Source organism: Aethalodelphis obliquidens, unplaced genomic scaffold, assembly GCF_003676395.1.
Source record: "Aethalodelphis obliquidens isolate GAN/ISIS:26980383/991018 unplaced genomic scaffold, ASM367639v1 scaffold10, whole genome shotgun sequence".
In the NCBI taxonomy this organism is placed as follows: Eukaryota; Metazoa; Chordata; class Mammalia; order Artiodactyla; family Delphinidae; genus Aethalodelphis; species Aethalodelphis obliquidens.
This window is the reverse complement of record NW_020837954.1, coordinates 13596127-13608221: the sequence shown is the minus strand read 5'-3', so window position 1 is coordinate 13608221 and position 12095 is coordinate 13596127. Positions and strand designations below refer to the sequence as shown.

Genomic DNA, 12095 nt, shown 5'->3' with positions numbered 1-12095 from the left:
TTTTTTTTGTTTTTTGGCCACGCCCTGCGGCTTGTGGGATCTTAGTTCTCCAACCAGGGATCGAACCCGTGCCCCCTGCATAGGAAGCGCGGAGTCCACTGGACCGCCAGGGAGTTTCCCACCACGTTTTTTTTAAAAATAAATTTATTTATTTATTTTTGGCTGTGTTGGGTCTTCGTTTCTGTGCAAGGGCTTTCTCTAGTTGCGGCAAGCGGGGGCCACTCTTCATCGCGGTGCATGGGCCTCTCACTATCGCGGCCTCTCTTGTTGCGGAGCACAGGCTCCAGACGTGCAGGCTCAGTAGTTGTGGCTCACGGGCCCAGTTGCTCCGTGGCACGTGGGATCTTCCCAGACCAGGGCTCGAACCCATGACCCCTGCATTAGCAGGCAGATTCTCAACCACTGCGCCACCAGGGAAGCCCCCCACCACGTTTTAATTAGTATTTTATTGTGATCCCTCAGAGGCTAGCACAATATTGGGCACAGCAAACATTTGATAAATATATTGAGGGATCAACATAAAAATATTAGATTACTACATTCTATCTTGCAGGTAACATTTCTAGATGCTCTCGGGCCTTTCTACCCAACGTGGACACCTTAGATTAGCATCATTTGCATGACCTAGGAGCTTGAAAAAAGGCAGAATCTCAGGATCCACTCCAGACGTTATCTAACAAGAATCTGCATTTTAACAATATTCCCCAAGTGACTGGAGTGCACATTAAAACTGGAGAAGTAATTCTTTCCAGAGCATTGTTTCTCTAAGTGCAGTATGTTATCTACCTATACCAGAATCACCTGGTTCACTTGCTAAAAATGTAGATTCTCAGGCTCTACCCTATTTCAGGTGTCAGGTTTCAGTTTAGAACCCACAGCTAAAAGACTTAAAAAGTAGTGGAGAATAGGAATGAGCACAGTAAGCAGAGAGCAGTAAAAGAACCCAGAGCTGAAATAAATCAAGGAGGTGACAATAAGGAGAGGGAAGAAAAGAGGAGTCATAAAGGAAGGTAGAGTAAGGATATCAACAACAGAACTATGAAGAAATAAAGTAACTGTACTAAGAGTGTTGTGCATTTCTTTTTTTCTTTTCTTTTTTCTTTCTTTCTTTCTTTTTTTTTTAGTGACTGAAAACTACTAGCATGCCAAAAGTTTTAGAAAAAGACTGTGGGGATATGGAATTTACCACTGTAACATATAAGCATCAGTAACACTTTTAAACATGTAACCACCACATAATTCATGTACTTTGTAAATGCTCCTAACATCATATGTAGTTTTAAATGTGTACATACAGTTTTAGAGACATTTCCATATGCTTGGATCGTGCAATTGCTTCATCTCTCTCCTCATTGGCTAACTGCAGTCGAGACATAATAGCTTCATCACGTTCTCTCTGTGCAAAATACACCTCTTCAACCAGAGCTACCAAAATATATAATTCATAATTAGTGAAAATAAAAGAAAAATGCATACTTTTAGCAAAAATAAAAAGCAAAAAAAATATTTTATTCAGCTGAGTTAGCATCAATTCATTTGTTTACTTGAGAAAACATTATCTTTTTAAGCTACTGCAAAATTGAGATACTATTTCATACCCATAAAAGCAAAAATTACAAGGTCAAATAGTAAAAAAAATTGAGCACGTGAAATAAAGGAAACATTCAAATATACTGCAGATAGGTGTATATGTTTCGACAACTTCTGATGAGCAATTTGGCAATGCTGAAGTTGTGCCTAGTCCATAACCTGGCAAATCTCCTCTTTGGTATGAAGCCTAGAGAAATTCTTGCACATGTGCACAAGGAAACATGTATAAAAATGCTTAGGAACAATGTATAAAAATGTTTATTTCAGCATTATATAATAGCAAAAACTTACAAATAACCCAATTGTCCAATAACTGGAGCAGGAATAAAGAAATTACTGTACATTAAAAATGGAATACTATGCAGCATTTAAATGAATTAACTATGGACAAATGGACAAATCTCAAAAATGAAAATTTGACAAAAATAGCAAGTTGCAAAATAAAGCAAATCTATCTATTATTTGTGGATAGACACAATTAATAAAAAAATATTAAAATAAACATGGAAATGATAAACACCAAATTCAGAACAGTAGTTACCTCAGTAAGATGATGGAAGGAGAGGAAGAAGGAGAGTCAATGGGGGCAGAGTTGTGTTGGTTTAGCACTGAACGTCTCCGGGGGCACCATTTATATCGATTATAATACAAATGACATCATGTAAATTTCTGCAGCACTATATAGGGAGCTTTTATGTTACCTGAAATTGTCACTTCTCAAACTTAATTTCTACTTGAAATCTTATATAATGCTTAAAATATCACTGCAATTTTAGAAAGGGGCTCAAATACTTGGATCACTGAACCAAATTTATTTATACTGTCAAACCATAAAATAAACTTAGGAAAGATATTTGAAATGTTCTTTTAGGTCATAAAACACTGGGTTTCTGCTAAGATTTGTCATAGATTAATATACTGTTAATCAAGATAGTTACTTTTATATTACTTAAATTATAAGTAGTGGAAAAGAAAAAAAACCCTGAGAAAAAAGCAACTGTATCTTTTCCATAATACAGTATAAAATGGAACATGCAATGGCAAAGCAAAAGTCAAAACTACTTCTAAGAAGCTAAGCCTGAGGGAAGATGAATAAATTAATTAATTCATCAAATATTTATCAAGCTCCTGTGGCAGTCATCAATCCAGTTTTAAGGAATATGAATATAGCAGGCTAAGAAGTCCTTGTCATCCTAGAGTATACATTCTACTACAGGGAAACAGACAGTAGAGAGAAAAACAGGCCAAAAATTAGGTAGGTAGGTAGGTAGATAGATTGCTTTGAAGGAAAATACAGCTGTATCAGAGAAAAGAGTGATTTGGTAGATAGGGAATAGGGCAGACTATTTTAGAAAGGGTGGTCAGAAAAGACCTTTTTAAATAAGTGACACTTCAGCACATTCAAATAAAGGAAGAGTAACCATATTCATATTTGAAAGTAGACTAAGCTGAAGAAAAACCAGGACAAAGGCCCTAGAAGTATTAGCGATATAACAGCAATACGGCTGGAGCACAGAGAGGGTGAGAGTTTTGGGAGATCACACTGTAAATCACAGCAAGGAATTAAGATCTCATCTAAATATGATGGTAATCAATGGTGGTTTCTGAGCAAGGAAATGGCAGCATCACATTTACGTTTAAAAAGGAATTCTGGCTTCCAGGTGAGAAGTAGTTCATAGGTGGGACAAACATGGAAGCAAATTCCAGAAGGGAGACCATAGGAGTGGTTCAAGCAAGAGTTCACATCAATAACCCACAATAACCCTTTCCCTGAAACTTTAAGCTACCTAGAAATAAATATCAACTTCTAGAATAGGAACAATTTGAACAGATCTGTGTTTCAGAAGGAAACTCCCAGAGATTAGTATTCAGTGTGTGGAAGATGCAGGGATCACCTGTATCAACTTCCAAAAGTTGCAGGTTGGATTGTAAATGCCCCTTAACCCAATATTAGATTATTATAAAAGTTCACATAAGAAACAATGAAACCCTGAATTAAGACAAGGGCAGCACAAGAGAAATAAAATAGATTCAATTCATAACAAAAAGTTAAGTATGTACCAAATTTCAGAGGAGAGAAAAATAGGACAGGTGACTTCACTAAGGCATCCCTCAACCTATCAAAAGGTAATCTCCATGAAACTCTGGGGTATACAGGCTACTCTTCTTACTGCTGCCACATAGATTCCAAGGCAAAAAAAAAAACCCAAAACAGTCTTAGCCCAACATTCAAGGAAAACTGGAGTCTAGTTCTAGCCTACCTTCCAGCATCATCTACCACCATATTCCCTTTAGGACAGTATTTCACAAAATATAGGATGTGAAACACATTGTTTAATAGTTATGTCACTTTAATGTATATTAGAAAACCATAACTAGCACATCAGACCTATAATTTCTGAGTGGCATTTAATTTAATGTCCAATTAAAATTCAAATTTCTTTATATTACCCATATTGCTGAGGTAGATGCCAAAAAAGGGTAATTTTCCATTTTTTCATTTATTTAAAGTTCAAAAACAAAAAAGAATGGCCTGGCTATTAAACTTAGGATAATGGTTACTAACTTTTGGAGGTTGTACTAGAAGGGAGGATGAGGAAATTTTCGTGATATCTGGTGATATTCTATTGGTAATGTTTGGTTTTTTTCTACATCTGGGTGCTGGTTATACAAGTGTGTTCACTTTCTGAGATTCATAAAACTGTACAGTTATTTGTGCACTTTTTGGGTACGGACTTTAAAACTAAAAAAAATTCCATTAAAATATATATTTATCTAGTTAAAAAGATGAGATTTTTAAAGAAAAGCATTAAGTGAATAACAGGAAAAAAGCATATATGATAAAATCTTTGAGAGTATATGTTAGGATTAAATTTTAAGCAACACAGCCTTGTCCTCCTGGTCAAGACAGGGTAACAGGATCCAAATTTGTATTCCCACTTAAAACAATTTTTTTTTAATGGACAAAACATGCATGGGATGAGTTTTCAAGTTGATAAGGAAATAAAGAGAGTGACCTGAGAGAGGAAAACAAGAGTTGAGCCCTATGACTGGCCCAGCTTAATACATTGAAAGTTTTCTGGACATGGCACAGGAAAGGAAGAATCCAGGAGGAGGCCAGCAGACTCCACAATTTGAAGAGAGGAGTCTAAGGAAACCAAAGCAGCTAGAATTCACAAGACAATCAGAGGAAAAAACAGCTGCAAAGAGAGAAAGCTTTGGAGACATGCAAAGGGTATTCCTCAAGAAATCAGCTGAGGACTGAGCACACACACGTGAGTAAACTACCCACGCAGGGGAAAGAGCCACCTGAAAGTTTTAGAGGCATCAGTGCCCTGAGCTCCACAAAACCAAAAATAGTACGTGTTCCCACTAGCCAGATTGGAAAAACTCATGATTCATGAACTACTACATAGAATACACAGAAGGGTCTTGCTTCAGTAGTGCGGATTAATTAACCCTAGACTAAACACTGCTCTGGTAATAACCTACCTATCTTTAAAGCATGACCCAGAAGTAGTGACCTGTTTCCAAGAAATGTAACTATATCTCAGAACAAAGCTCAAAAATATTTTATAAAAATACAAAAATACCAGCTCCCAAAATGGTAAAGTTCATCATGTCTGGTATCCATTATGAGGCATGAAATCAAGCAGCAAAATTAGGACCCATAAAGAAAATTTAATCAGCTAAAACTGATCAACATTTTGTCAACTAATACATAACCTTGTTTCATGTATGTTTCTTTTTAAAAACACCTTAGTTAATATATATTGTTGATTTATTAGCACTGAACTCATGGCCAACAGGACAATAACTCATGCCTGAACAAAGTTTATCCACAACACACACACAGCCTTCCATGCTTCGGGAACATTAGATTGCATTTCAGCACGCAGCTGTCTTAAACAGTGAAATCACCAATAGAAGGTAGAAAAATGCAATAAATGTAGCACTAAATAAGCTGCAAAAAGGATACTTATTTACAATATAAGAGCTGAAACATAAAAGCAGAGTGTGGCCTTAAGATGATCAGATTGTTTTTCTTTTCTTGGTTTGTTATTTTGGTAATATTGATAGATTTTTAAATGGTAAACCAACCTTGCATTCCACAAAATAAATCACAGTCCCAAATGCAAAACCTAAAATTATAAAAGTTCTGGAGGAAAACCTCTTTGACTTTAGGTAGGCAAAGCTTCTTAACTATAATAATAGCAAAGCATAAACCAATTTTTAAAAATTGGTAAGTAGGACTTCAACTTAATTCAATTACAAATTTCCACTCTTCAAAAGATGCTAAGAAAATGAAAAGACAAGCCACAGACCAGAAGAAAATAATTGCAAAGCATATATCTGACAAAAAGACTTGTATCTAGAACATAATTTTAAAAACTCTCAAAGCTCAATAACAAGGAAACAAAAAACCCAATTAAAAATTGGGCAAAAAACTTGAACACTTTTTTCAAAGTAGATATATTGATGGCAATAAGCACAAAAAAAGGTTCTCAACAGCTTTAGTCATTACAGAAATGCAAATTAAAACTATGAGATAGCCACCACACACAGCTGACCCTTGAACAACACCGGCGTTAGAGGTGGACACCCCCCCACACCTCCTGCAGTCAAAAATCCGTGTATAACTTTACAGTTGGTTCTCTGTATCCACAGATGCAGAACCGTTGATCATGTAGTACAGTATGTAGTTATTGAAAAAAAATGTGCATATAAGTGGACTTGCAGAGTTTAAATCGGTTTTGTTCAAGGGTTAACTATACACACCTATTACAATGACTTATATGAAAGGCTCATTAAAGATGTTGGCAAGGATGTAAAACAACCTGGAACTTTCATACACTACTGGTGGAATGTAAGATAGTATAATCACATTATGTCAGTTTCTTAAAAAAGTAAACATACACCCACAAGATTCAGCTATTCCACTCGTAAGTATTTCTCCAAGAGAAATTAAAGCATAGAAATTAAAGCATATGTCTAAATACAAAGACTTCAATACAAATATTCATAGCATCTTTATTTATAATAGCCAAAACCCAGAAACACCCCACATTTTTAGTAACAGATGAATGGTTAAACAAACTATATAACAAATTGTGCTAGAACAACTGGATTTCTCACGTATAAAACCAAATGCTTTTAATCAACAGTTTAGATAAAGTTAAGGAATTCTTGCTATGAATGCAGCTTTTGGAAGATCCAGTAGTTTCCAGTACAATTTTCATATATTTTTTAAGGCAGTATCATTACTCCTATGTGGTTGTCTGTGTCACATTATTCTGCTTCTATGTATCAATTTATCATGCTGTTTTGAAAGAAATTTCTGCCCATAATGTAGTACAGAGTAATGAGTTTTATTTTCCCCTTCTAGTTGCATACAATCTCCTAGGAAGGATATTCATAACAGCTTAGAGAAAACAACATGATGTATTATGAAGAATATGGGCTTTAATTCAGATCCAAGGTGTTGTCACAGTAAAGTTAGGCAACTTGTTTTTTTTTATACTTTTCTTAAATTATGTTAGTCACCATTCAGGTGTATAAAATGCACAGAATACCATCAGTTATGGTTATAAGGGGAAATTAAATGAGATGATATATAAAAGCTCTTAGTCAAATAAAGTAGATTCTCAACAAACGTTAGTTCCATGCCACCAATACCATCATCACCCTCAATCCACAGACTCACAATTTGGCTTCATTTCCGCACACATTAAAAATGTGATTTTGATTAATTTGGACCATTTATATCTATAGCCATTTCAACATTTCTTGCTTTTTTCATTTTTACCTTTTTCATTGGCATGCAAAAACTACAAATGGGGACTGAAGGAGATATTATTCAGAACACATTCAGAACACTACAGTATAATGACACAGGTCTGTACAAAATATGATATTCTAAGATATTTTTACATTATAAAATACTTCTAATTTGTGGGTCAGATAGGATGCACAAAATGATGCTAAACAGTCACCTAGGTACAGATTAACATGTATGTTATATTGCCCTGTAATATTCTGGCATATTGAAAGGTTAAAACACTATTTACTAAACTTTAAATGCCGACAGGCTTCCTATCACTTCTGTATAGTGTGATGAGATCTTTATAAAGTGACATTTAATGTAAGCTGTGTTCTACTTTATATACAATAACACTTGATTGAAAAGGTAAGGCTGTTAATATCAAGGGCTTTAATAAGTCTTGTTAACTCTATGCCTAAAGACAAATGCTTTACATCAAGGGTATATTTGGTCCCGTGTGATGAAGAGAAAACAATTTTTCCTCTATAATGCTGTATCAACTCTAAATATATAAACAACGTGTGAATTTAAAGGAGCATTCTAAGGTTAAATTTTAAAATGCCATAAAACACACACACACAAAAATCTGATTATATATTTTATAAATGCTAAGAAAAGTTTTCCAAAAGTAAGGTATTACAAAATGATAATTTTTAACACCTATTAGGTTATATGTGAAATTTGTTGATTACGAAAAACCCGATTCCTTTTCTAGAATTCAGTACTTCTAAAGAATCAATGTGCAACTCTCAAATATTTTCAGTAAAGAAAGCTTAATTGTAAACACTGAGCTTTTCCAAGGTAGATGACTATTACAAAGTTCACTAGAAAATCAATATAGCATTTTAGTTGGAATTTGCTCATTAAACACCCACAGCTCTAATGCAAATTATGATGGAATGAATAAAGCAAATACATATGCTTCTTTCTTTTTATTAAATGTAAAATCTACTGTTAATTGCATCTCGTATGTCATACAAACTTTTCTCCTTAACTATTAAATAGCAGCTTTAACAAAAGTCATTAGAGATTCTCTTTCTTTGACTTGAATAAATTTCAATATTTGTTCAGTAAAGGTTCACAGCAGTTAAATTACATTAACAAATATTATTAGCTACTATGTAAGCCAACCCAGTAAAATACTTGTATTGTAGGTAGAACAAATCATTGGGTGTTTACAATAATATTTGGATATCTCCATTTTTAAACACGGTTATCAAATATCCTATAATTCTTAGTCAAATGAGAAAGATTCAGAGAGGATCATCCCCACTCCCCACCCACAAATACTCAAATTTGTTTAGTAAGCTAATTGTTTTCTAACATAGGCAAAAGTAAATATGAAGAAGCTGAACCATACTAAGTATGAGTTTATTGAATCAAGACAGAGTACATATTTCCTTAGTAGAACCCAAGTCTATTGACAAGCCCATATTCTACACTTCTCAAACTACTTTTAAAATACAGTAGCAGTGAGACAGTATATTGGAAAACATTCTAGTTTAAACACTGAACCATGATTCTCTAAATAACATAATTTGGAGGACAGACATTTCCCAGGAAAAAGAATCCATTTAACATCTTCAAGGTAGTTATGTAAACAGAAAAGGCTGAATTAAGGAGAGGGAAGAAGAAATCATTAGGATTTGAATTTGAAACATGTAAAATAATCACTGATTACAATTCAGCTTCCAAAATTCTAACCAACAAATATAATATAGATAATAGTTTGGTAAAAGACTTTATTATATATATAAGAATTTCAGATTGTCTGAGCATTTACTATTATTGCTTTACATGATGTGAAATGAATTCCTTGTAAACATAACATTTAGTGTTTTACAAAACCACCTCATATATATTCCAGAATCACAAACATTATGCTATGTCTTAATTTCCTTAAAATTTACAATTTCTCTTTCTTGGCATAAATTGTTTATTATAAATTTAAACACAGATGGTAAATGCCACACACCAGTAGAGAATTAACCAACCTATTCCAAGTAGTGTGATGGTTCTACTCTTGGCATTACATTGCTGGATTCAACTTATTTCTTCAGAACTTCTTTTACAAGCCAGAATATTGTATTTCTAAAACTGGATTTGAATGTTCACCATTTTACATGATTATTCTGTAAATAACCTTTTCTGATTAAAAATACAAGCTCATAAAAATGTGGCGACAGAAATGTGTTGCATAGTTTTGTAACATTCTGTGCATAATTAAAATAAACAGGATATGTTCTCATATTCTTCAGTATTCAAAATTATAAAATAGAATAGAATTCAATCATTTGGACATGACATATTTGATTGAACTAAGATGCTCCTAAAATCAGATAAACACTGTTTCCAATTATTCACTATATAAACAACACTGTAATGAACATCTTTGTACACAAATCTTTCTGTATATACACAGTTAATTACTAAGGAAAATTCCTAGAAGTATGATTATTACATTAAAAAAGTTTTTTAAGCTCTTTACATGTTTTAAAATTTTCCTCTGTAAAGCTGCTATAAATTTATACTTACCAACAGTATAGAAACTGCTAAAGCTTGATTAGAAAATTATACAAAATTGTGACTTTAAGTAGCAAAAATATAAACCAGTAACTCTTTTTAGCAAAACTCGCAATCATTATATAAATGTATTGAGTACAGATAACTCAAAGACTATATAAGAACACTTTCTAAAAATGTGCTTTTTACATTCATACCTCTAATATATCTGATATTAGAGCTATAATATTTTTTACAATTATTGGAGTATAACTGCTTTACAATGTTGTGTTACTTTCCGCTGTAAAACAGTGAATCAGCCCTATGTACTCATATATCCCCATACCCCCACCCTCTTGTGTCTCCCTTCCACCCTCCCTATCCCACCCCTCTAGGTGGTCACAAAGCACCGAGCTGATCTCCCTGTGCTATGTGGCTACTTCCCACTAGCTATCTATTTTACGTTTGGTAGTGTATATATGCCAATGCTACTCTCTCACTTCATCCCAGCTTATCCTTCCCCCTCCCTGTGTCCTCAGGTCCATTCTCTACATCTGCGTCTTTATTCCTGTTCTGCCCCTAGGTTCTTCAGAACAATTTTTTTTTTTTTTAGATTCCATATATATGTATTCGCATACGGTATTTGTTTTTCTCTTTCTGACTGACTTCACTCCGTATGACAGACTCTAGGTCCATCCACCTCACTACAAATAACTCAATTTCCTTTCCTTTTATGGCTGAGTAATATTCTACAGTATATATGTGCCACATCTTCTTTATTCATTCATCTGTCGATGGACACTTAGGTTGCTTCCATGTCCTGGCTATTGTAAATAGTGCTGCAATGAACACTGTAGTACATGACTCTTTGAATCCTGGTTTTCTCAGGGTATATGCCCAGTAGTGGGATTGCTGGGTCGTATGGTAGCTCTATTTTTAGCTTTTTAAGGAACCTCCATACTGTTCTCCATAGTGGCTGTATCAATTTACATTCCCATTACATTCCCATGGGTTGCCTTTTCTCCACACCCTCTCCAACATTTATTGCTTATAGATTTTTTATGATGGTCATTCTGACCGGTGTGAGGTGATACCTCATTGTAGTTTTGATTTGCATTTCTCTAATGATTAGTGATGTTGAGCATCCTTTCATGTGTTTGGTGGCAATCTGTATATCTACTTTGGAGAAATGTCTATTTAGATCTTCTGCCCATTTTTGGATTGGGTTGTTTGTTTTTTTGATATTGAGTTGCATGAGCTGCTTGTAAATTTTGGAGATTAATCCTTTGTCAGTTGCTTCATTTGCAAATATTTTTTTCCCATTCTGAGGGTTGTCTTTCTTTTCGTCTTGTTTATGTTTTCCTTTGCTGTGCAAAAGCTTTTAAGTTTCATTAGGTCCCATTTGTTTATTTTTGTTTTTATTTCCATTACTCTAGGAGGTGGGTCAAAAAGGATCTTGCTGTGATTTATGTCATAGAGTGTTCTGCCTATGTTTTCCTCTAAGAGTTTGATAGTGTCTGGCCTTACATTTAGGTCTTTAATCCATTTTGGGTTTAGTTTTGTGTATGGTATTAGGGAGTGTTCTAATTTCATTCTTTTACATGTAACTGTCCGGTTTTCCGAGCACCACTTATTGAAGAGGCTGTGTTTTCTCCACTGTATATTCTTGCCTCCTTTATCAAAGATAAGGTGACCATATGTGTGTGGGTTTACCTCTTGGCTTTCTATCCTGTTCCATTGATCTATATTTCTGTTTTTGTGCCAGTACCATGCGGTCTTGATTACTGTAGCTTTGTAGTATAGTCTGAATTCTGGGAGCCTGATTCCTCCAGCTTCATTTTTCTTTCTCAAGATTGCTTTGGTTATTCAGGGTCTTTTGTGTTTCCATACAAATTGTGAAATTTTTTTGTTCTAGTTCTGTGAAAAATGCCATTGGTAGTTTGATAGGGACTGCATTGAATCTGTAGATTGCTTTGGGTAGTAGAGTCATTTTCACAATGTTGATTCTTCCCATCCAAGAACATGGTATATCTCTCCACCAGTTTGTATCATTTAATTCCTTTCATCAGTGTCTTAGTTTTCTGCATACAGGTCTTTTGTCTCCTTAGGTAGGTTTATTCCTAGGTATTTTATTCTTTTTGTTTCAGTGGTAAATGGGAGTGTTTCCTTAATTTCTCTTTCA

The 12095-nt window shown here is 34.4% G+C and overlaps 1 protein-coding gene across 3 annotated transcripts in view; it reads right to left on the bottom strand.

Moving 5' to 3' along the window:
* MIPOL1 (mirror-image polydactyly 1) overlaps window positions 1-12095 on the bottom strand; it is a 304827-nt gene that overhangs the window by 210873 nt on the left and 81859 nt on the right. For all 3 annotated transcript variants that reach the window (XM_027111099.1, XM_027111097.1, XM_027111098.1), the window contains exon 7: window positions 1296-1425. In XM_027111099.1, coding sequence (XP_026966900.1) covers window positions 1296-1425 — 130 coding nt within the window. The remainder of the gene's footprint in view (window positions 1-1295; window positions 1426-12095) is intronic.